Below are 24,644 nucleotides of genomic sequence, written 5' to 3' on the forward strand. Positions count from 1 at the left end.
TGGGGCAGAGCCCCACTGTGTAGGTGGCTGCAGGCTGCCACGACTGCCCCAGCTGCCCCTCCGCCTCCTGCCAGGCTGTACCATAGGGGTGGCCAGCACCACGGAAGGGAATTGGTGTCCGGCTTGCAAGTTCTTGCAGGTTCCTTTGTTACCTGCAGGAGCTTTAACTTGGCAGCTGCCCACAAGAGGGATTTTGCACATCACAAACTAGGTGAGCTTTTGTTGCTTTTACGTATTTGCCTGATGTTTGAAAAGAGCTGTTCTTCCTAGTGCTGGATCTTGTTACACTCGTGAGCTCAACTCCTGGCAGTATTAGTCACAGCACTTGTCCTCCCAGAGGCACGCAGTGCAGGAGCTGTTTTGCAAGAGCTATGGGCTGAGTCTTTCAATAGCCATTTGTTTAATTGTTTAACCCTTTATTTAACACTGATTTATTATTTCCTCCTGAGGAAAAAATATATTCTTTAGCCTGGAAAAGGATGGTGATTCTTGAGCAGTAAAAGTGAGCTGCCACACCAGCAGGAAAGCCAGGCATAACTGTATGAGCCTTCTCCTAATGTCCCAGGCAGGACATACCACCAGGAAAAACACAGTGTCCCACTGTGTTTGCCAGGAAATAATTTCTCACCTCTCGAGGACACCACAAGGAGTGGAGATGCTCTTGCCAGGAGCTCAGTACCACTCATACCAGGGATGAGACCCAGTAAGGCATATTTTAGTCTCCAGACTTTTTGAGCTTACACATAACAGCCTATGCTCATTATGTCCTCGGTGACTTCTTCAGTCACGACATCAAATTTCAAATCTCACTGTAGGATGGGATGCGTTTTCAACATGAGTGACTGCGGGAAAACTTACTTATTGGCAGAAGGGAGTTTATAAACATGTTTTGACATTCTTCTTCATCTGATTTATGCTGAGATATCCCAGACACTTAAGGGAGAAGTAAAACAGGATGCACACATACATTTCCCCTGCCAGCAGTGCCCATATTTCACAGCAGCATGAATAAATAGACATTCCTAGATAAGAAGTGGAAAATTTTTCCTCTGTCTGAAGTAATTTAAAGTGCTCCTTTTATGCTATGCTCCCAGACTTCCTTATCATTTGATACTGTTGTTAGCATTGTTGTAGTGCTGATGATTTAAACAGCAGAGAAAACCCATTTTTTAATTTTGCATTTCTTCTCTCCAGTAATCCTTCAAAATATTGCCCTGGGTTAAGAGACAAAGTTAGTGGGATTTACAGACTAGCTGACTGGTACAAGAGCAAGAAACCAATTTATGTGAGGTGATGTTAGGTTAGGCTAAGCTAGGCTAGGCTAGGCTGGGTGAGGAGCAGGGCAAATGGAGTGGAGATATTTGGGGTTAGAAACTCCTTTCTCAGGAAGTGTAGCGTTGTTCCTGCTTAGTGCTACATACCGTGACGTCGGGGGTGGGGGAAGAGGAAAGAGGAGGGGTGATCTCCTAACAAACAGCTGTTGCAGCTGTAGAGAGAAAAAAGGAGAAAGATCAGGAGCAGCAGCAGCAATCTGATCCCTGCAACAGGTAATGTCTCTTGAGTTCAAGTGACCTAGACTGCTCAAATGCGAAAAGGAAGGGGGGAAAAAAAAGGTGGGGTGGGATGTGCCTGTGAGAGAAAAGTACATTTTTTGTACCAGTTCTCTGCAGCTTTCTTTTTCCTGAGCTGTAGCTCTTGTAGCTAGTCACAAGGGTGGGAGGGGGAAGGGGTAGAAGTTCAGACCCATATGACTTAAAAGGAAAGCATGTCAGCAGAGGGGCTTTTCTAGTAGACCTTTCCTGAAAAAAAAAAAAAAAAGGAACTTTGCTCTCTGGTTTCAGCGCAAGGGTTGCTTCCTCATGTGCGGCCGGCCAGTATGGGTGCACGGGAAGGCAGCAGAATGCAACAGCTCTGAAGGCAAAGAAGTGCTCAGTTCATGCAGGCTTGGTTGGGACCCCCACCGAGAGGGACTTGAGTGTGACCTTCATCCTGGCACCCTTCCAGGAACAGCCAGCCGGCCAAGGGCTGCCCCGGGCTGGGTGCCACTGCTGTGCTGCCTGTCACCTAAGCTCAAGGGGCACATGGTCCTGGCTGCCCTTCAGACACTGAGGGCACCTACCTCCATGCTTACCTCAGGTGATAGCTACCACAGAGGTGCAGTGAAGACCTTTGTGCTAAAAATAATCAAATGCAACAATTATATGATTTTTCTGCCTGTGGAAATACATCAGGCTTTGCAAGCTAAAAATGTATCACTGGTAAATTCTCTGCTAGTGAATAAAAGGGAAAAAAGGATGTTTGGGACCATGCTGCTGTGTGCACTAGTTCTGAGCGGTCTTCGGTTTCAAGTAGTTTTCTAGGTTTTCAGCCCAGAGAGAAAGCAGATAAAGTTTTTCACTAAGCAAGGTTGATCCTAAATATGATAAATGCACCCCCAGCATATCAAAGTATTTGGTATAAAATCAGCCACACCAAGTAATGTGGAACTGCCAACTAACAACTAAATCAGACCGCCAGATCAGCCTTCTGAGGGTCTCTGCTGCAAGACTCATGTTTGTTTCTCTCTCCTGCCATCAATGCAGGCAGAGCACTGAAATGTGCAATTCTCCCCCAGTGCCTTCAAATGAAAGTAACTTTAAAATGTTAAAGCACCTCACACTACATGGAATAAATTCAGCAGCAAGTCCATTTTACATACCAGACACCAAGGAGGCTAAGTGAGGTTTCTAAGGTCAGCCAGAAAGTCTGGGGCAGGGGCAGGGACTGAACAGCTACCTGGTGGATTGCTAGTCTGTGTTTTGTCTGCAAGGGTGCTGCAGAAGCAGGCTCTGGGAGGAAATGTGGAATGATGCCTGCTGTGAACTGAGCGGAGCAGGAAATCTGATTAAAGCCCATCTCTTCTACCAGTGACCTTTCAAATAGAAGCAGCTGAATTTTGTGTTGTGACACAAAAGTGTCAGGACAGTAAAACAGGTTATCACAGAATCACAGAGCGGTAGGGGTTGGAAGGGACCTCTGGAGATGCTCTAGTCCAACCCCCCTGCTAGAGCAGGATCACCTAAAGCAGGTTGCACAGGATTGCATCCAGGCGGGTTTTGAGTATCTCCAGAGGAAGAGACTCCATAACCTCTCTGGGCAGCCTGTTCCAGTGCTCTGTCACCCTCAGAGTAAAGAAGTTTTTCATTAATATTATATATATTATTATTTCCTTATATGAGGTTTATCCTTCTGGCTCCTCTAGGTAGAGATCACCCTTTGGATGAGACAGACTTTAGACAACAGTTACATTTTAGTTTCCTTTGATTACACTGAAATCACCTTTTATTCTCTGCAGATTTCTTCACTTCTGTCAAAGGCTTCTGTTTGGTCTTAAATATCTTTTGTGTGGGGATAAACATAGTAGGACAAAACCCCATTTTGAGATCACGGCTGTTCCTTCAGGCAGTAGAGAGCATCATCAAGTGAGGGAGCTGTGCTGCTCGCAGCTTTGGGGATGGGATCGGTCCTCCAGGTAACACCAGCATGCTGCTCACCAGCACATCTCTACAGTTCATTTGGAATATTGGGCCCTCCATAAATGCCAACAGTATATATAACAGTGTATACATATCAGTAGTAGCCAGTACATTTTAAAGTTTGAGTTCTGACGTGCAATGGCTGCCGTATTGCCAAAACATTAGTGTGAAGCTGCATTTGCAAATGTCCTCTTGGTAGCCAAGATTAAGCAGCTTAAGAATTGTAAAGACAACAATTTTCTAGCCAGCCAATGGAGGAAGAGTTTGGAAAATAAGCCCAAATCTCTGAAATACAAGTTCTGAGGATCAGAGACAGATGTAGTGAACTAAACTTCAGAAGAAGAGAGAAACTATATGCTCAGCTTGCATCCTGTGCAAAGCCCACATGGCATTATCAGACCACAGAGATTGGTGGAGGTGCTGACTGGAAAGCCTCAAGATTTTTATAACTGTTCCTGTAACTTTCATACCCATTACAGTCATTCCTACCCATCCAGTAATAAGGCTGTTTCTTAAATCAGAACAATATTCTTATTTTTTTGCCTTTTTGTAATGTAGCGGTCCATCTATTTTCTTAGAACAAAAAGAGAATGAAGTGTCATTCAGTAATAAAGCAGATGAGATTTAGGGTCAATATTTATAGAGCTCACTGGACTTTAGTCCAATTCAGTTGTATCATACTTTTCCCAAAAGGAGTGTTTATGGAATACATTCCTTTGGGACCTCATATGTCTTATTTCCATATAATCGAAGGGCACTCATGTTTCTTGGGAGGTAAATTATGCCAACAAATCTTTCTGTGCTTATAGAAATGATCATATGAATAGTAGCCGCCCTGAATAATAGGAAGAGAGGAAGAAAGGTATTTTATATGACCTCCCTAGGATATACTTAGATAAAAAAATTAGAAGATCACTTTATCTAGATCAATTTATAGAAATGTGCATTGTTATGTATGGTCTCAATTCAATGCTGGGAATGAAGTATATGCATTCATCATATTTAGATATTTCTAAACACAGAAATTCACTGTGTTTGTTAATGTACAGATACAAATAAAGTTTGATGCCAGCGACATACCACATGAACACACTAGATCAAGGGGCAACTTAAAGAGATCTTACTACTTATTGGGGCAGGAAATTAATTGGTTAAACACAGGATATAAATTCCAGTACAAAATTAACAAATTCATTTCTGGAAAAGGTAGACAGTCCTTTTCATAGCTGAAGGACAGGCAAGCCCTTCTCTCTGGAATAAGTCAGAAGAAAATACATGTATGGGAAAGGGAAATTAAGTATCTCCAGAGCCTATGCAGTTTTGCAAAAAGTCAGATTACCTATGAAAATCAGGTTAGAATAGCTACAAAAGTTAGTCAGCTCCAACAGGAGAAGATTCACTTTATTAAATGCAGCTTGAAACACAGGCTGTGCAGAAAGACAAAGACCCTAATTTAATGTTTATCTAGAAAACTTATAGAGCAAGTTGGTTAAAAAAGAAAAAGACAGATATCCTTCAGACTGCATCAAATAAAAGATTGAAATGTGCCTTTCTTTTCCTTTTCTTCACTTACATTTTTATAAAAAACTTGCAACTATGCTGTCTGCTGGAGACAGGGCAAATTATTTGCATTGTACTTTAAGCTGTCTTGAGCACACGCTAGAGGCACGTCTTGTGGGAAGAACAGGATAAACCTCACCCAGGTGCAGAAATCCCGAGGCTGGTGTCTGCGGGAGTCCAAGGCCCTCAGTGGGGCTGCGGTGGGTGCGACCCCAGCAGTCCTTCGTGTCTGGTCGCACTGTCAAGGCAGAGCCAAGCCAAGGGGCTCAGGCTTGAATCCAGCTCTCAGTGGAGTGTCTTTGTTCAGTTACTTTTTCTTTGGAGGCACAAGTTTCACTGTGTGACCACAGATCACCCTGATCACTGGTAGAAACTCAGAAAAATTTTCTGGGCATATGTTAGGTATACCAACAAAGGGAGCCTTTGATCCATGAGGGAGAGTACTGCTCCGTGACCACTGACAGTCACAGGCAGTTTTCACTGATCTGTTTACATTTGAGCTGGTTTCCTTTGATTTCATAACATGTCCAAAGAGGCTGCAATTTCTACAGGTCAAAAAGCTTGAATGTTGCAGTGAGTCATACAGTTTGCTTTATCATTTTTGCCTCCACAGCTTTACAATGAACACCTACCTCTTTGTATATGACTTAATGCAATTCTGTGGACATTCCTGGATATTTACAAATATGATCATCAGGTTCATTTCATTTGGAAAAGGTAGGATTCCTTCTGTATTTTCGTTAAACATTTTAAGACACAGTGACACACAGAAGCATCAAGTTAAAGTTAGGATTCTGAATACATGTATGTCCAGTATCAGGGGCTGTAATTTCAGTTACAGAAAAGCATTGTTTCTTCCATTAAAAAGGATGAACAAATTACTGGTACCTAAGTTCTGCCTGTATCACATCAGGAATGAAGCTCTTGTTTTGCTAATGAGCTTTAATATTCAGCAGCATGCTGACATTTGACTTAGACATAGACCTAAATGTGACTAAGTCCAGTCATTATGATGAAGAGTAATCTTATTGAAGTCACTAGGAGGGAATATCTTTGTGGTATTGCACATGACTCTCTATCTCTAAAAACATTACAACATATTTCTTTTTCAGTTGCCTGAGGTTAAGACACAAAAATAGAAAACTAATGACTGGAAATTTAAAATTATTTATAATGGTGGACAGTTATACCTACTTAGTGGTCTGCTTGTTTTAGGAAGTGCCATGGGTACAGATACACACAGGAACTCAGCCTCTCCTCATGTTTAGACATTCCTCATATATTTCCTCGACATTTCCTCATACTTAGAAATAGCCCAGAGTGGTATCTCTAAACCGATACATGCTGCACAGTGTTTGCCAGTGCATCAAGTATAGGGGATCCCATTCTTTTCTCAGCTTCCAGCCTCTGTCTCAGAGCCACACACAGAGTGGACTGCCTCCTCCCTGCCCCCCAAGCTCTGCTTCTGCTACCCAGAAGTTCGATACTGTGTGAACTTTATTTCTTGTCATCTCCAGTGATCTCCAACAAACCCAGTGCGTGGTCCAGCCTTTGACTATATAACTACCCTCTAATTTCCCTCTTCACTTTGTAGATTCGTTGGCTGACACATTTTACTCCATAGGACTTGTAATGCGCCTTTGCCAGTTGATGTCTATACTGGAGATCCCACACATCCTCATTGGCATTGATAAAAGTCGTCTCTTCCCCAGGTTTTTGCAGGTAAAAGTCTATTTCTCAAGACCCTCCTTCCCTGACCTACACACTTCAGCCATGGCTGCCCCTGGGGACAAGCCCAGGCTGAACTACCATGAATGGTCCACCTGCACCCTTCCTCAGGGAGCTTGGTCTGCTAATGGTTTGCTAACTGCAGGAATTGAGCCCTCAGAACTGGGTTGGGAAAGAGCTCCTTGCTCTCTCAACTTTTTTCTTTTTGAGTGAAACTGAATAGTGACTGTGACTGCCTTGTGCCCAGCCCACAACACCAAGGACCTGGAAGATGTCCAGAGAAGTGGTCACCCACTGAAATGGGACAGGCCCTATTTCTGGGGCTCCGTAAGTGGCTGAGGATACTACCTCCCCAGCCAACTTGTTTACAGCCAGAAGACAACATTTCAGAGCCTAAGTTTCAGTAGCTAATTCTTTTTCATGCCACTTCCTCGCTGACAAGCGCACATGTATTTTGTAAACAAGCACAAGACAAGATTTTGTGGGGTAGGAAAGGGATAGCAGTGAGAAAACCACCAGCACATCAGGCCTTCTGAAACAGGGGTTGCTGGCGATCATGGAGTGTGGCAGGAAAAGAATTGATTAAGAAAAAGAAATTAAGAGACTGAGGAAGAATTAATGCTGCAGGAGAAAGAAAGGAGAATTGTCATTTTCTTGCTGTAAGGGTCTCTACCCTCTCAAACACAAACATGGGCAAACTGTGACAACATACAGAGGTTCTGACACTGTTAAGGGGTTTACAGGGCATATGTTCAGCTGTAGACAGAAAACCAGCCAAAAGATCACATGCTATAGCAGAAAACAAAATGATTCTCTGATGTTTTCCTTACCACATTCTTGCTTTCTGTTGCGAGTTAATCTCAGGTTTTGGTATTTTTCTTAATGCATTGGAAAAAGTAAAAATGTTGAGTTTACCTTCAAACCTTTCTAATCCTCAGTATTTGAATAATGGTGAAACTGCTATTGCTCTCAGCAGTCAGAAGGTAGAAGACTAAGAGTAGTTAGTTACGTTTTTAGTTTTCTGGATAGCCCATTTTTGTCAAATGACATAATTGCATGAGTGAAGATGTTCCTCTTTTTAAATCTTCATTAGAAATTGATTGACTAATACAGATCTCTGGTGTTTATGCTTCATACTAAGTATGGTAGCAAATTCGTCAAAATGCAATTAACTGTTTTTCCCTGCCTAAATCTACATGCTTTTACATCAATCTAGGGGGGAAAAAAAGTATCCTGTCCAATGTGTCCTATGCTCAAATCTCACGTCATCTCTTGGAGAGAAGAGCAGCCTGCTAATGCTAACAGTCATTAAAACAACGGTTTTCCTGGCAGAGTGTATGCATTCCCTAGCCCTGACACAGTCCATTCCTTTCCTACCCAGCCCTACAGAAGCAGAGATCAGGGAAGCCTGCACAAACACTGCTCTGTGTTGCCACAAGAGGCACTACATATTAAATGGATATTCTGAGCAAGAAAACTGTGACCCTTCTCCAGCATTGCCATTACTACAGTGCTTTCCAGGGCAGCATGGAGAAGGTGGGTCAGGGAACAATACGGCACTGTGACTCCAAACATTTGCCTCAGAACAAAGATAGCTTTGGATCCTTACCTGATTCTTTCTCCAAGTGTTCTCTCACTGGAAACACAACTCCCTTGCCTTGATGTTAGCAGTAGTCTCATGCTGTCCAAGCAAGGTGTCCAAGCTCTTTGGTGTAGACTCTGCATTCACTTGGGTTGCCCTGCTTTTGCTGTGAGAGTGCTGGTTAAATTTGTCTGCCAACAGGTCTCCCATGTGCCTTGCCACACTTTCCTCCCTGCTTCTTAGGAAAAAGTAATAAATACATATTTTCCACAATGAACTGGGGAAGGACACTAAGAGATGCTTACTGTACTGCAGCCTACTAGACTACTGCATATAGTCAGGGCAGTGGTAAAACTGCAAGAATTTGATAGTGGCTGCACTGTTCTGCATTCCCACCACTTGTTCTGACTGTAAGCTTAAAACATATCCCTAGATGCATCCCTCAGTCTATGCACATACATGAACACCCATAGCGTAGTTATATCAGGTGACCTACGATGAGAGAGAACGGCTCATCCTAGCTGTGAGAGGTGGCTATGGCAATGTCAGGGAAGCACATGGGTGTAGGCAATGCCACTTTGAAGAGAACAAGCTGTGAAAGCACCCCTGTGGTGGCTGGTTGTTTTGCAGGCATTATAGCACAGACAAGGTTTAAGCAGAGCTTGAAAGAAGGATTTCTGCCTAATATCCCATTTATTGTGGCTTAGTAGTTTTGTACAAGGAACACTTTGAGATACACATTACAGATGGTGGAAAAGCAAACTCAGTGGTGTCTTCTGGAAAAAAACATTCAGGATGGCCTCATTGAGGGACCAAGTCTCAGGCTACCAGGCACCTGAGAAGGGTTTGATAGGCCAAGGCAAAGTCATACCATGAAGGAAAGATGAGTCCTGTGTGATGGATGCTCTGGAAGAAGGGAAGACCAGGGATGGTCACAAGGTTGGTGCAAAGGGATGTGTCTCAGGGCATTTGCAGCTTGAATGATTAAGAGGAAGACAGGAGAACATGTCATATGTCACTGCAGTTGCCAAAACAGAGGATAATGAAATTTAATAGTCTGGTCAGGGAGTAAAGGCTGATGGGACTGCTAGTTTAGCAAGGGAGAGAGTAGGAAAGATACAAGAAAAGACTGGTGTTTTTGTGAACAAAACACCAGTTCTTCATCCTGTGCAAACAGGATTGGATTTACCAGACCAAAAGCAATGCACTGTGGCTTTGTGATAAAAACATTAACTTTAAACTTTATCTAAATATTTAGTAGCACTTTTTTTTAACAGTGACTAAACTGAAGAGATATGTAAGGGTTTCAGGTACCAAATACGGTAGTGCACAGTCACGGTTATTAAAAAATGGGAGTGAATGTGCTGCCTGCTCCTGCCCTAACCTCAGCTCGTCTCATTTGCTAAGTTTCACTTACTTGCTTCAAAGTCCCAGGCTGCCTTGCAGAAATTTATGCCATTCTACAGAACTTGCTGTATCCTGTGAGAGACCAGTGCTGGGAGAGGAAGGAAATTCCAGTTTGATTTTAACACAAAGAACAAGAAGGAATGAAAAGTGAAACAATTGTATTTATGCTTTGTGAGGTGTCAGCACATACTTCCGTTCTATGAACATGAAAACACAGGACTTCTAGTTTTGCCTTTTAAAAAAAAAAAAAAAGCAAAAGAGTAGCAACAGAGAATACTGTATTTTTCATTCATGCAAGGACAGATGATCCATAGAAGAAATGAGCTGTGGCTGGGCAGCGGCACGTGCTTTTTATATGTATGTGTATATATGTATGTGTGTATACACACATGTATACATAAGCATACACGTGTGCATATTTATATATATACATGATTCCATTGTATATATGCATACAGATGTGCGTGTAGGGGCACAATATCAATGGGCATTTACTAGAATCTTCTTCAAGTAGCACCCTGCTGTGTCACTTACCAAAAATGTCCCCATCCTCTGATGAACCCAATCTACCTTGGATTTGCATGGGTTACCTAAAGGTATGAGTGCTATGAAAGAAAAGAGCACAACATCTTGAAGGGGAGCAAAGGAAGGCAAGCATGCAGGCAACCTCCTGATTTACACAGAAAAGAGGTAGGATGTTGCTGCCAATCCTCAGGAGGACATCACAGCTGCCCTGAGCAGCCAGGCCCATGTCCTGCCCCACAGAGGTGCTCCAGAGCAAGGCCACAGGCGGTTTTCAGTTTCAGCCCCTGACAGCTGCTTTGCTTTGTGCATGCCATTGTCTGCTGGCTGAGACTGCAGTCTAACAGGAACAGAAGACCTACAGACGACCTGCTTTGTGTCAGGTCCAGCAAGCTCCCTGCTCTTGCAGGGCCTTTACCTACTTTACACAGTCTGATTACTGACTTCCATCATCTGCAACAAGCGAGGCTGAGTGCCTCCACTGCTCCCCTTCCCAAACATGAATCCTCTGACACAGGAAATTTGCTGAGCCCCAGCTAGGAGATGCTCACTGCCTCTTATGCATCTGCTTGTGCCCTGTGGAGAGAAGAAAATCCACAGCCTCTTCCACTCCCCGGCTATGAGGCTGAATTGTGAGTCTCCATGCCACTCTGCCGCACTGGCCAGTGCCAATCCTTTTGAAATTGGGAATGGCAGCTACCTGTCTACTGCTTGTCCTCTTATCTTACTGAAATGGGATCAGCTCCTGATCACTTGACCCATGCTGTTTTCTTTACCACCCAGCCACCTCTTGAAGAGCGAGTGGAAAACCTGCCAGCTCTCGCATCTAAAAACGCATCCACCTTTCATAACCATGACAAAGCTTTGGTCTCTAGGTGAGAATTCCCTGTGGTAATTCCCTGAAATATCTCTCATATTAACAATATTGCGGAACTCTCCACATCCCAGTCTGATTTTAGGGTTGGTAACAAAATGCTCGCACCACCAATGCTGCACTCCTGTACCAGAATTTAACTCAGGTTCTATTTTATTTATTTTCTCCAGCACACAATCCTGTTCTGTGGTCACAATGCTTTTACCTTTGTTTTGATTTCCCTCTTGTGATGGTTGTCCCACTATGCTTCTCCTATCGCTGTTTTATCTGGTTTCAAATCCTGCATCAATACTTCCAGTTCCCCCATTTTCTTGCCAGGTTCCTCAGCACCAGCATACAAACACAGTACTTATTACCTCTCACTGTTTCCTGGCCTGTCTACACAGAAGTCTGTCAACTTCTGACCTTCTTAGAAATCCTCAGTTAAGGACCAAGATGACAGGCAGCAAAACCGTTTTTATTTGTTCTGCCCCTCAGTGCTTTTTAAGATGAGGAACCAGATCCCTAGGGGATGGACAGGCTCTCTTTCTGTATGAAAAATTGCTTTCACGTAATTTTGCTGAATAGTGAAGTGATGGCTGCTTTATCTGAGAGATGCGGTTTGCAAAAGTCTGTAGCCAAAACGTTCCACTCAGGAACCATTAAGCATTATGTAGCAAAACCACAAATTTGCTGAGGCCAATTTCTTTGTCTAAAGTAGGAGTAAAGGGAGGGGGGAAATCAGTGAAGAAGAATGACTGCGCTTATAAAACCCACCTTGTTAATCCATTTTCATTTAATAGCTTTTCACTAATATTATTAAACCTAAGGTACCTTACAGAAGAGATGGCAGTGGGTATAAAACAACCCAGTGCAGCTATACTTATTCATACCAACTGAATACATGCATGTTTTCTCCTTCAACACTTTCAAATAGAGTGTAAATCAGAGTGAACCAGTACCGTTCTGGGAGAGTTTCACAAGCACCCATTAGCAGTACTGAATACTACAGTTATATTTATTTTATAGGGCAGTGCATGGATACTGATAGGAAACTTGTCCAAGAAAGCTGCAGAAAGACACACTTGGTTTTAATTTGAGCTTTACTATTGCCAAAGTTGTTTGTTTTTTTAAGCTGGAGACACTGCCTGTTTAATCCACTTTTGTAACTTTCATTTGTAAAGGCATACCTTGTGAGTCAGATACAGTTCAACCACTAGAAAAATGTTATGACATAAGTATTATGGTAATAGAACACATAAATGACAAGGTTAAATGCACTTCTCCTAGCCAAAAACAAGAAGAAAAGAAAAATAAGGAATTCAGCTTTTCCTCATTTCTGCAAATCTTACATGTGCCCTAGGGACAGAGATCTCCAGCTATGGACAGCAGAGCTGGGGCTGCGAGATTAGCACTGTCTGGCATCCAAGGGCCCTCCGTATCCCACGCCTCCCATGCAGCCTACAAGCAAGGAAGCTTACCGCCGCCGGCCCTCCAAGCACTGGGGCACAGTGGGAGAAGTCCTTGCTCCTCAGCCGGCTCATCCACAGGTTTCCTGGGCTACAAACCCAAGTCATCCCCACTGGCAAGCAAACCTCCACCCTTACTGTAGGAGATCTATGATGCTGCGGCCAACAATTTCCAGTTCCCTGAGCTGGAGGCCAATGGGGCTTTGAACAAAAGCAGGCCAAGAAGCTAAATGTTCACTGGAGCATTTGTGTAAAGCAAACTGGATTCACCTTTGGCCTCTTGTTTTGCCAAAATGGCACAGAAATTAGAGGTATAGAAGGTGCTACCTGAATTTACAATTCTTTTTTCTTTTCAGATCACCGAGAGAATAATTGTTTTATTTGTCGTGATCAACAGTCAGGAAGAAGTTCAAGGGAAATACATTGTGTGTGTTTTATTTTTCCTTTGGAATTTATTAGATGTGGTCAGGTAAGGAGTCAACAGTGAAACCACAAGGGGAACATGGGTCATTCTTGTGAGCAGAACCCTACCCCCACCATGCTACAGGCTCATTTCATTATTTTGAAATAGGTAGAAAAGCATATTATCCATTTCAAATAAAAGCTTGGACCGTGTAAGCTACTTCCACATTTTTACAAAAATCCGCATAGTTGAGAGGCAGAGTGATTTACAGAAGTAAATCGTTACATTAACATTTGTAGTTCAAAGGATTTGATGTTTTAAACACAAATTTAGAAGGAAATCACAACTACCTCCCAGGGAACAGCAATTTCTGAAACTGATTTACAATCCTCTTATTTTAATTTTTATTTCTTATTTAAAATCTCACTTCGATCCAAGATTGACAGCACAGTAAGGCAGCTCTGGCAGAACTTCTTACTAAGATGAAAAGTCTATTCTGGGTTAATTGCACTGTGTTTTCAAAAAGCCAAGAGCTCCTGCTGCAGAGACTGAGAATTTTCGTGTAGTAGGGCATATATCACACTGCAGGGGCAACACGCATGAGGCAAAATGGATAGGAGTACAATTCAGGATTTTTATCTCAAAAATTTTGTATAGTGGAAAGTTACCAGTACCTCCCTGTGGTAAAAGTATAATGGTGAAAATTCTACATTTCTGACTTTTGCATCGGTATCCGAAGTCAGTAAAATTTCTCAAATGTAACTTAAGCCTCTGTGAACCTCAGTTTGTAGACCTTCAGCAGGGAAGACACAGAATTAAGAAGCACTTAACAAGACATAGCCCTCACAGCAACATTTATGTGAGAGCAAAATTCTTTTATTTTTTTGCTTTCTGCTAAAATAGCTTTCTGCTATTTTAAATACATTGCTAGGGAATACGGATTTAGGCAGCAAAGGAAATGTATGTTATGAAAAAGATCTGAAAAAGGAAAGTGTCAGGATCGATAAGAAAGATTTTAAGTCGGCCTCAGAGTATTTGTACTACATGTGTTAATAAACTACTACTTGTAGTAGTTATTAGTTGTATTAATTAATTATTATTTACCTGGTTTAGTGGAGGGTGTCCCTGCCCATGGCAGGGAGGCTGGAGGACTTGATCTTTGAGGAATCTTCCAACCATTTTATGATTCTATTTGGACTACTGCTCCATCCTGTTTCCTTTTGAAGTTTGTAAAGCTAAAATAGTAGAACCTCATCTCAAATGAAGGTGTTTTGTGCAGCTGGAGAGAGGCCAAAAGTGTAAACAATATTGGCTGTAAAGTCCTGTCAGTGCATAACAGTCCCATCAATGCATCATTATTTTCTATCATTGCTAAAGAACACAGTCCAGCATCATAGCAGTAACAGCAGCCGTTAGGTAAGATACTGTCGTCTATAGCACCAAATGACCAATTCAAATAATAACACATAGTACAACTCATACGGATTCAGAATCCTTACCTGACTGATTTTACAGCATCTGTGCCATGTCCTAGCATCTCAAGAAAGTGGTCACATCTAAAGGTGTACAGGAATCTATCCCATCCCTTAGCCAACTAGTCTTGAAGTATTACAAGTTCTTCCACATAGTTCTTCAGGGACGTAAATATCCTGTGCGTTATGGCTAAAGATGTATTCAGAGCAAATTCTGCAAGGTTTTCACCACAGACAACCCCTCTGAAACAATGAACCATTTACTTTCAGACATCAATTAGAGCCGTTGCAGTATTGCTCTGAAATCTTCTCAGATAGGCAGCTCCAAGCTCTTCTGCAATTCCCTTGGATTTTTCAATAATGTATCTTTATTTTAAAGACAGGATAATTCCCTCTGAGCTCATCTGCTGTTCCTCTTGCTGCAGGTACACTTACAACATGTTAGCAAGGACAGGAATATACTACCTACCACTGACATGGCTCAACTTTTCACTGTGCATCCCGCTCTATCCCCTTTCAGTTCTGGCTAAAGGTAAGGAGATGGGAAAGATACCAACAACTTGCTTCCTTCATCTCCTTCAATAAAATATGATCAGTTCAATTGTCATTTGTGTTTAAGATATTTCTTTTTGTGTTGCCAAAGTAGTCATAAATGTTTATGTACTCATATTAACCGTATGTCACCTATATTTCTCTTTTCTGTATTTTTTTTCCTGAATAGGGGTTCTCTGGTGTTTGTGTGTCTGGTTTTTGTTTTGCTTTGTTTTTTAACAGTATGGTAAATGTTCATTTTTCTGGGTAAAGCAAAATATCCCCAGAAAAGACATGTGGATTCCCCAATTCCAGAGTGACCACATCAGACAGCAAGTCTCAAAGCCTCCTTCTCATCCACTGAGGCTGACCTTACAGGCTCAGGCCATACTTAGCAGCTTATCGTACTTACACCAGTAAATGCGCCCACTGAGGTCATATTGAAAGGAGTGCAACTACAGGAGCAACAGTACTTGTTACTGAATAAGAAATACTTGCTAATTCTAGTATGAAGAGCAATTAGCACCTCAGACCTACAAAACTGAACTCAAGGAGAAAACAACATGTGCATATGCATAAGAATGACATGGTGAATTCAGCATACAATATAGCTATCTGTGTCTTAAAGGTAACTCACTTTTACATGAAGTTTTTGATGATCTTCCACCTCCTTTTGACTAAAGATTTACCATGTTATTTTACAGCATTTGCAATTTGGGTATCACTGCCTTATTTTGAATCCTTTGGCACATACTCCATCAAGCTACCACTTCCAATCACCTTCTCAATCTACTTCCCCTATGTTCTGAAAATGTACCTGCTAGTGCTGTTTATAGGTAAGTATCTCATCTTCCAGAAAGCTGGGTCTCAACACAACTGGGATGCCTATGGCAACAAAAAATCAAATCAGCATAGCTGATTTCACAAACTCTAAATCTCTCTGCCATGTCTCCTGCAGACCACTGCAGAGTTCATCACCAGCTGTTCTGATTTCTGATGTCTTTCAAATACAAATAATTGAATTTGGAAGAGTTACTGTATGTGTGAGGCATAAAAATACAAAACACAAATATAAAAATTGCTTCAATGATCCTGGCCTTACAGCTACTTACCCGTTTGTTTTTTTTTTTTCTTTTAAAATAAATTTCCATTTGATCATACTCTCATTTTGTGCAAACCCCCTCACTCATTCCTCTTACCTGGTATGAGAAGTTACATCTAAATTAAGACTGTTACAGCTTGATTATCCAAAGAGATGAAAAAGAAGCCTACCCCAAAACCTGCATGTAAATAGACTCCTTCTCCTTCTCAACAAAATACTTCTGAAAAAATTAAACCGAATTTGGCTGTATTACAGTCAAGTCTGTTCTGTCATTGGCTTCAATACTAATTTGAAGGATCTCATCTTTGTGATGCAGTGTTCTGTTCCTAAGTTCATGGAAGTAACTGCAAGGTTGCCAGATAAAGGCTCATAGTGTGCCTTCTAAATGAAATGAAGACACTTTGGACTCCACTGCCTTGTTCTTACACCATTTTGTGTTTTGATTCAGGTATGTGCTTTATCATCCAGAACCTCCTCTCCGAAAGGAAGGCACACCTAGGGACAGGCAACATCAAAAAGAAAAGAAGCTAAGTTGATATTTTGTTTGGAAAAAATAAATATATTCCCAGTGGGCTGCTGCATATCATACGGTAAAAAGAAATTAGACAAAGATTTTCAATGCAAAACTCCTGTTTGCATTTACATTATCTGGCTATGTAGAATTTTCAGAAAAAGCAGGTCTCTCTCATGCACCTCAAAAATGGAGCAGCTCAAAGTACCTAGTTACTTTCGAAAGTTTTGACTTCAAATGGCAGGAGTTTTAAAAATGAATGCGTTTTTTCTAACATAGAGAACGCTGAAAAAAAATTGAAGAATGCCTCCACTCACAATCACACTAACAACCCTTATTTTGGTGTTACATCTTGCCTCATTAGTAACAGATATTCTGTAATGACCATACCATTTAATCTATAAGATTATTTTCTATTAGGCCAACATGTATGTGCCTCATATATATAAATGCTAAATTGGCTAGAACAGAATCTCTCCAGGAGCAGTAGCTGGAAACTTTGCACCCTATGAGAGTCACAGGCTGATTAGCCCCCGGCATTCACAAAGGATCCCTCACATTCTGGCCCAACCTTCACTTCTCCAAACAACATTCCAGAAAATGCAGCTAAACCACAAAGGCAAGTGATCAGGTGCTCATCTACTATATATTCAAGGGGATATTTAAGGGTCAGAAGTAAAAACTTATAATCATGTGTCTGGCAGACATGAAGAACCTCTTTCCCCACAATGATTTTATTCCATGCTGAACAGCAGACAGATATGCAAAAGAAGTGTGACTTAGGCGAAATACATGTTGTTCTTTAAGGGGAAGTGACTGACTGTCAAAAGCCATGTGCAAAATTCTAGCCATTCTACTCAAGTGCACTGTTCCTCATACTTCTGTAGAACTATCTGTGAGAATGCAACCAGAACATGGTCTCTTCAAAGGCTGGGAATGAAGAATACGGACAGCAACCTAGTGGAATGTACAGGCAAAAATGGACAAATAACTGATGAGAGGCTGGCAGGGGCTTTTCTGATGTTTCATCCATATTGATTATAACCTACATTTGAACTCAAGCAGGTGGGGGAGAAAAGGCTATTTTTTGAGCTTGACTGAAAACTGAGGGGAGGGAGGAAAGATAACACTGAATGGGAAAATGAACACTATCACAATATGAAGAGGCTTTTGCCTGTATAACTTTCTAAACCACGCAGCCTAAGAGGGTATATAAGAAAAGAGTGAAGCTGGCCTCGATGAACTCGGTTGTAAAGAAGGGTCACCTACTATCACTTTTATTTATTTAATATATGTGGTAGAAAATGCCTGCAGACTATTGTGATCAATGGAGTATTTGCAAATCATAAGCAACAAGGTCATGCATGCAATAGTATGGGGTCTACCCTGGATTTCTTTTTTGAAAGCACTGCAAATAAAGGTATGAATTTGGAACTTATTAAAGAAACCAAAGTACTTCCACATTGGACTCCTCTCTGACCCAAACCAACTCAAGTGTGGACAACGTGAAGAAATGTATAGATCAGCTGAGCAGGATGACAGCTTTGAAGAAGAGAGCCAGAATAAGAACAGTTCACATCAAACCAGTACATAGCACACTAAAGGTTAAAACATGGACATTTTTTTCCCTTGGAAATTCAATCTAACTGCCTGGAGTTAACGTACTCTGTAGGAGGAAACATGACATATGATATTGTATTTGGTCTATGTAGCAAAGCTTGGCAGTGGGGAACCTGCAGGGATGGCCTGTGTGAGAAGAAGCCGGGGCCTCCCCCCACGCCAGACACAGCTGGTTCCAGCCAGCTCTGAAACAGAGCCACGACGGGACAGTGCTGAGCCAAAGAGCAAAGCTGATGGTGCCTCTGTGAAAATGTATTTAAGAAAAGGTAAAAAATGCTATGCAACAGCTGTGAGAGGGAAGAAGAAGAAAGATGTGAGAGGAAACAACTCTACAGACACCAAGGTCAGTGAAGGAGGGGGAGGGGGTGCTCCAGGCACTGCAGCAGATTCCCCTATGGCCCATGGAGAAGACCGTGGTGGAGCAGGTTGTCCCTCTGCAGCTCATGGAGGACCAGGCCAGACAAGATATCCACACTGCAGCCTGTAGAAAACCCCACGCTGCAGCAGGTGGATGTGCCCTGAAGGGAGCTGCAGCCCATGGAGAGCCCACACAGGAGTAAGTTCCCGGCAGCAACTGTGGCCCATGAAGGACCCACACTGGAGCAACCTTTTCCAGCTGGACTGTACCTCAATGGAAAGGACCCGTGCTAGAGCAGTTCTTGAAGAGCTGCAGCCTCTGAGAAGGAACCATGTTAGAGCAGTACAAGAAGGACTGTATCCCATGGGAGGGCCCTCATGCTAGAGCAGGGGAATAGTGTGAAGAGGAACAAGCAGCAGAAATGAACGTTTATGAACTCCTATTCCCTACCCACCCTGCACCGCATGGGGATGAAGGAGGTAGAGTCAGGAATAAAGGAGTGAAGTTGAGCCTCAGAAGGGAGGGGTGGGGGGAAAGTGGTTTTGTCTTTGTTTCTTACCATCCTACTCTATTTTTAATTGGCAATAAATTACTCTTTGCCAAGTTGAATCTGTTTTTGTGACAGTAAATGATAAATGATTTCCCTGTCTTTATCCTGACGCACAAACTTTTCATCCTATTTTCTCCCAGTCCTGTTGAGGACGCAGAGTGACAGGAGTGGCTGAATGGGCATCTGGCAGCCGGCCAAGGTCAAACCTACCACAGATACTCATTCTAAGCCGTGTTTATTGTATTATGTTTAAAAAAATAATCAGGATGTGATACTTGCATTGATTCTTACAGCTGGCTAAAAGGCTGGAATAGGAGAAAGATTCTTTAAAATTCACTGTGGGGAAAACCCCCAAATCTAAATTGCAGGAGAAAGGCATGAAGTTAATGACAGAAGACTTCCCCGCCTCTTTCTGGTGCAGAGGTAACTTGAGGCAGGCAATCAGGGGATCCAGGGAATCAGCCTTCCATGTGTGACCACAGCAGGTCACTCTAACTTCAGCTCCAATGCCGTACTTTAGTTTCTGGAAAAGCTCAGGACTGGGCAGGCAAAAAGGTGCTTAAAAAGTTGCCTGCATCTTTCCACCTCTAGGAACTTAAATCTTTGTTCAAAAATTTCTATCAGTCTCGAGGTCCCAGCTCATCTGTATCTCCATTTACATTATCTGATACTGGAATAAAAATAATCAAAATTGCTCTTACATATCTACATAAACATAGGCAATATACTGTATAGATAAGAGTGAAGAAATATTATTAGGGAAGTGATATATAACTGAAAGTGGTTAAACAATCTCCTTAGGAACAGACTGGTATCTGACTACTACATTTGTCTGTCATTTAAAAAACCCACTAGTTTTTGTACAGTTTATGTATTGTGAGACTGAATTCATAAATATGTATATGAAACACATAGAGTGTAAAAAAGAAATTATACCTAAGTGCTAAAGACAGACAAATGCTAAAGATAGACAAGAAGATTTTACCCCTTCTGTTTGCCACAGAACAGCTATGCTGGAGTCACAAGAACTTGTCCTACCAATACCTTCACCACCAGCTTCCTTTGCTGTCTTCCCACACATCCAAAATACAGTAGCAACTAACTTGCACACCTCAGTCATTGAAAGTCATTGTCTCCAGAGCAACACACCATTTTGAAACAGATCACCTAGAAATAAAAATCATAGTAATTTCTCCAGCACTAGCACACAACAGGAGGAACAGTCTCTCCATCACAGGTTACGTGTATACTTGCAGGTACAGCAGCCCAATAGGAATGGAACTATAGAGTGAAAGGATTCACAGTGAGGACCCAATAGCCAACTTGTCTGCACTTGAGGGTTTTACTTCAAACCATCTCTAGTTTAGTCCTGTCGGCTGAACACACAGTGTTGTAGAGTACACTGGAGTATTTAGACCTACAACAATCATCCAGTCCAACTGCCTGACAAATTCAGGGATGACCAAAAGTTCTATTATTAATGGCACTGTTTGAATGCCACATAAACACTGACAGTCATGAGCATCAACCACCTCTCCAGGAAGTCTGTTCCATGGTTGGACCACCCTCAAAGAAATGCCTCCTAAGGTAAAGTCTGAACCTCCCCTAATGCAGCGTTGAGCTATTCCCGTGCATCCTGTTGCTGGAACCCAGGGAGAAGAGCTCAGCACCTCCCTTTCCACTTGCCCTCCTGAGGAAGCTGCAGAGAGCAATGAGGGCGCCCCTCACCCTTCTTTTCTCCAAACTAGACAAACCCAGAGTCCTGAGACGTTCCTCACAGGACGCACCTTCTGGCCCTTCCACCAGCTTTGTTGCCCTCCTCTGGACGCATTCAAGGGCCTTCACATCTTAAACTGTGGGGCTCAGAACTGCACACAGTACTCAAAGTAAAGCCACACCAACGCTGAATACAGTGGGATAATCCCCTCTTGTGACCAGCTGGTTATGCTGTGTTTGATGCACCCCAGGATGGGGTTTGCCGTCTTGGCTGCCAGGGCATACTGCTGACTCCTATTGTGCTCAATGCTGAGCAGCACCCCCAGACCCCTTCCTGCAGGGCTGCTCTCCAGCCACTCCTCTCCCAATTTAGACTTGTGACTGGCATTACTCCATCCTAGGTGCAGAACCTAGCGTTTGTGCTTGTTAAATTTAATGCCATTGATGTCTGCCCAATGCTGCAGTCTATCTAGATCCCTCTGCAAGGCCTCTTGTTTCTCCAAAGAGTCAACAGCACCTCCCAGTTTGGTATGATCAGCAATGCTGCTAATGGTGCATTCAACTCCTGCATCCAGATCATTGATAAAAATGTTGAACAGAACTGGCCCCAGAACTGAGCCCTGAGGAACACTGCTGGTGGTGGTGGCTGCCAGCCAGAGGTAGCCCATCCACTACAACTCTTTGAGCTCTGCCCTTCAGCCAGTTCTTCACCCAGCACACTGTGCACCTGCTCAATCTCACAGCTGGACAACTGGTCCAGAAGGATGCTGTGAGGGACAGCATCCAAAGGCGTACTAACATCCAGAAAAGCTGCATCCACCACCTTCCCTTCACCCACTAGGCGGGTGATCTTGTCGCGAAAGTGTTATCAGATTGGTCAAGACAGGATTTTCCCTTTGTAAACCCATGTTGACTGTGCCTGATGATTGCATTGTCCTTTAAATGCCTTTCAACAGCACCCAGTATTATCTTCTCCATAATTTTTCCTGGGCAATGAGGTTAGTCTAATAGGTCTGTAGTTCCCTGGGTCTTCCCTCACGCCCTTCTGGTAAATTAGAACAACGTTGGCTAGCTTCCAGTCAGCAGGGACCTCCTCAGACTTCCAAGACCTTTGGTAGATGATCGAGAAGGGTCCTGCTGTAACAGCCGCTACCTCCTCCAGTACTCCGGGATGAATCCCACCAGGGCCCATGGAGTTACAAAGATTCAACTGATGCAACTGGTCATTTAAAATTTCAGTGTTCACAAATGGAAAGTCACTGCTCCCACATGTCCTCCATGGTCCTCAGAGGACCAGGCAGCCCAAGGTCCATCACTATTAAAAACTGAGGCAAAAAAAAGTATTAAATACCCTGCCTCTTCTTCATCCCTATTTGTCAGGTGATTATCTTCATCAAGTATTGGTCCAGTATTTTCCTTAGATCTCCTCTTGCTCTTAACATACTCAAAATTTTAAGAATCTTTTGTTATCTAACCCAACATTGGCCAAGTTTCAACTCTAGTTGACCTTTGGCCTTTCATGTTTTCTCCCTACACATGTGAACGACAGTTCTATAATCTTCCTGCAATGCCTGACCTCCCTTCCAGAGATCATACAATTTCTTTTTCCACCTGATGTCCAAGAAAATTTCCGTGTTCAGCCAAGGTGGTCTTCTGCCCTGCTTGCTTGACTTTTGGCACAATGGGATTACCTACTCCCATGCTCTAAAATGTGGTTATTAAAAACTGACTAGCTCCCATGGTTACCTAAGCACTCAAAAGCAGATTCCCAGGGGACACTGCCAACTAGCTCCCTGAGCAGCTTCATGTTTGCACTTTTGTAATCCAGGGTAGCAACTCTGCTGACCTTTTTTCTCATTACACCAAAAAATTTAAACTTAAACATTTCATGATCACTGTGGCCAAAACAGTCACCTACCGTTACATCCCCCATGAGTCCTTCTCTATTCACCAACAAGTCTAGAAGGGCATTATTTCCTAGTTGGCTCACTGGGTACTTGTGACAAGAAATTATATTCAACATACCTCTGGAATTTCCAAACTTGTTTGTCACAGTGGTCTGGTATTCCCAGCTGCACTCTGGGAAGCTGGTATCTCCCATAAGGACAAGGGCTGCCAACCAGAGATTTTTCCTAATTGCCTAAAGAATAAATCATCAGTGCTATCATCCTAGCTGAATGAACAACAGTAGACACCTGCAACAACATCAGCTTTGTTTTCCATCCCCTTAATCCTCACCCAGAGGCTCTCAACCACATCATCCCTAACTGGAAGGGCTGTACAGTCAAACCTCTCCCTTACCTACAGTGCAACTCCTTCACCTTCCTATTGCTCTGCATCCCAGCAGTCCAGTTGTGGGACTCATTCCACTAAGTCTCACTAACACCAACAATATCGTAGCTCTGGGAACTGACTAACGCTTCCAGTTCATACTCTTTGTTTCTCATACTGCATGTGTTGGTGTACAAGCATTTCAGGTATCCAGTGCTCCCTGGAGTGGCGTTAACATTGCCACCCTCAGGCGGTGCTATGCCATCCCATGGCTTACCTCTTCTGCTGTATACCAATACAGTTTAATTCAGATGTTTATACACTGCTCCACTATGCAAACTAAAACACAGCATGTAGGCATTATCCAGATCCCCTTTACAAAAAGGCAAATTTTTCATCTGAATTAAAATGCTAATACACATGCAAACTCAGATAAGTAAAGGTGTAAGTTAGTTCGAAATGGTACGCTAGAGATGACAGCATTACAACATGTGACATATTTGATTTTGTTAAGACGTTACTTTGAAGTGCACACAAATGGAAATGTCCTGCACTGAGATACTGACTGGATGACAACTGCTTTCAGTGAGTCCTTCCGTACATTCACCTTTAGACTGTCTTCTCAGTATACAGCTGTACACAGAGAAGGAGATTACCATTAATATACACTATTTTTGAAATACAAACGAGTACTACCTTAATCCTCCACACACCTAATCACTTAAGAAATGTCTAATCTCTGTGGTAAGCTTACTGCCATCCCACAGTAACCTTGTTAGGTGAGAAAAGCCCATAAAGAACTCAGAGGAGAATTTCTTCTGCAGAGGAAATGTTATCAATCCTGAAATTAAGAGAATTCCTGTAATGGGATGTGGCTTCTAGATGTAGGGTGATAATATTTCATGCATGGTGGTCAAAATCAACAGTAGTCTCACTAGTACTGCTTTGGAAGACATTAGGGACCAGTTTCCAAGCAATTATATTCAGTTACTTTTTGTCTACTCTAGTGAGGAGGATTGCTAAATACAAAATGTCTTTCAAGGTCTGTCTTAGCAAAGACTGCAAAGTGGAGAAATTCTCTATTCCTTCAGAAAGAGAAGAGTATTAAATAAGGAAGATGGCAGGGGCTAATCTATTTAAAATGGCAAAGGTGGAAAAGAGTTGCAGTATTGTCCCTTTTGCCTAGATGCAAAGAAAAACTCTCTTTGTGGGCAAAGGAGGGTAAAGTAGCCAAAACCAGTTATAAGTGGAAAGAAAACTGCAACTGTCTTGGTGCTGGGGACATAACAGCCATTAGGATCATTGGCTTATTTCAATGATCTTGATAAAGCTGTTGCAAAATTGACAACCATACCACCCCTTTCAGAAATGCTGCTCACATTACATACCTTCAGTGTGTTGTCACTACTGCACAAGAGCATTGTGTTATTACTAAAAAAGGGTTATTGGTTAAAAAATAATGGTCATTCAGAAA

At 42.4% G+C, this 24,644-nt stretch overlaps 1 protein-coding gene across 1 annotated transcript; it reads left to right on the top strand.

Moving 5' to 3' along the window:
• The first annotated feature begins 1,427 nt into the window (after nt 1–1,427).
• Nucleotides 1,428–17,726, top strand: HACD4 (3-hydroxyacyl-CoA dehydratase 4). The gene is made up of 7 exons (XM_010306850.2): nt 1,428–1,547; nt 5,689–5,792; nt 6,670–6,797; nt 12,993–13,105; nt 14,937–15,043; nt 15,747–15,878; nt 16,593–17,726. The coding sequence occupies exons 2-7, from the start codon at nt 5,696–5,698 to the stop codon at nt 16,673–16,675; spliced, it is 660 nt and encodes a 219-aa protein (XP_010305152.1). The 5' UTR covers nt 1,428–1,547; nt 5,689–5,695; the 3' UTR covers nt 16,676–17,726.
• The last annotated feature ends 6,918 nt before the right edge of the window (nt 17,727–24,644 follow it).

The sequence above is a fragment of the Balearica regulorum genome, chromosome Z, assembly GCF_011004875.1.
Source record: "Balearica regulorum gibbericeps isolate bBalReg1 chromosome Z, bBalReg1.pri, whole genome shotgun sequence".
Lineage (NCBI taxonomy): Eukaryota > Metazoa > Chordata > Aves > Gruiformes > Gruidae > Balearica > Balearica regulorum.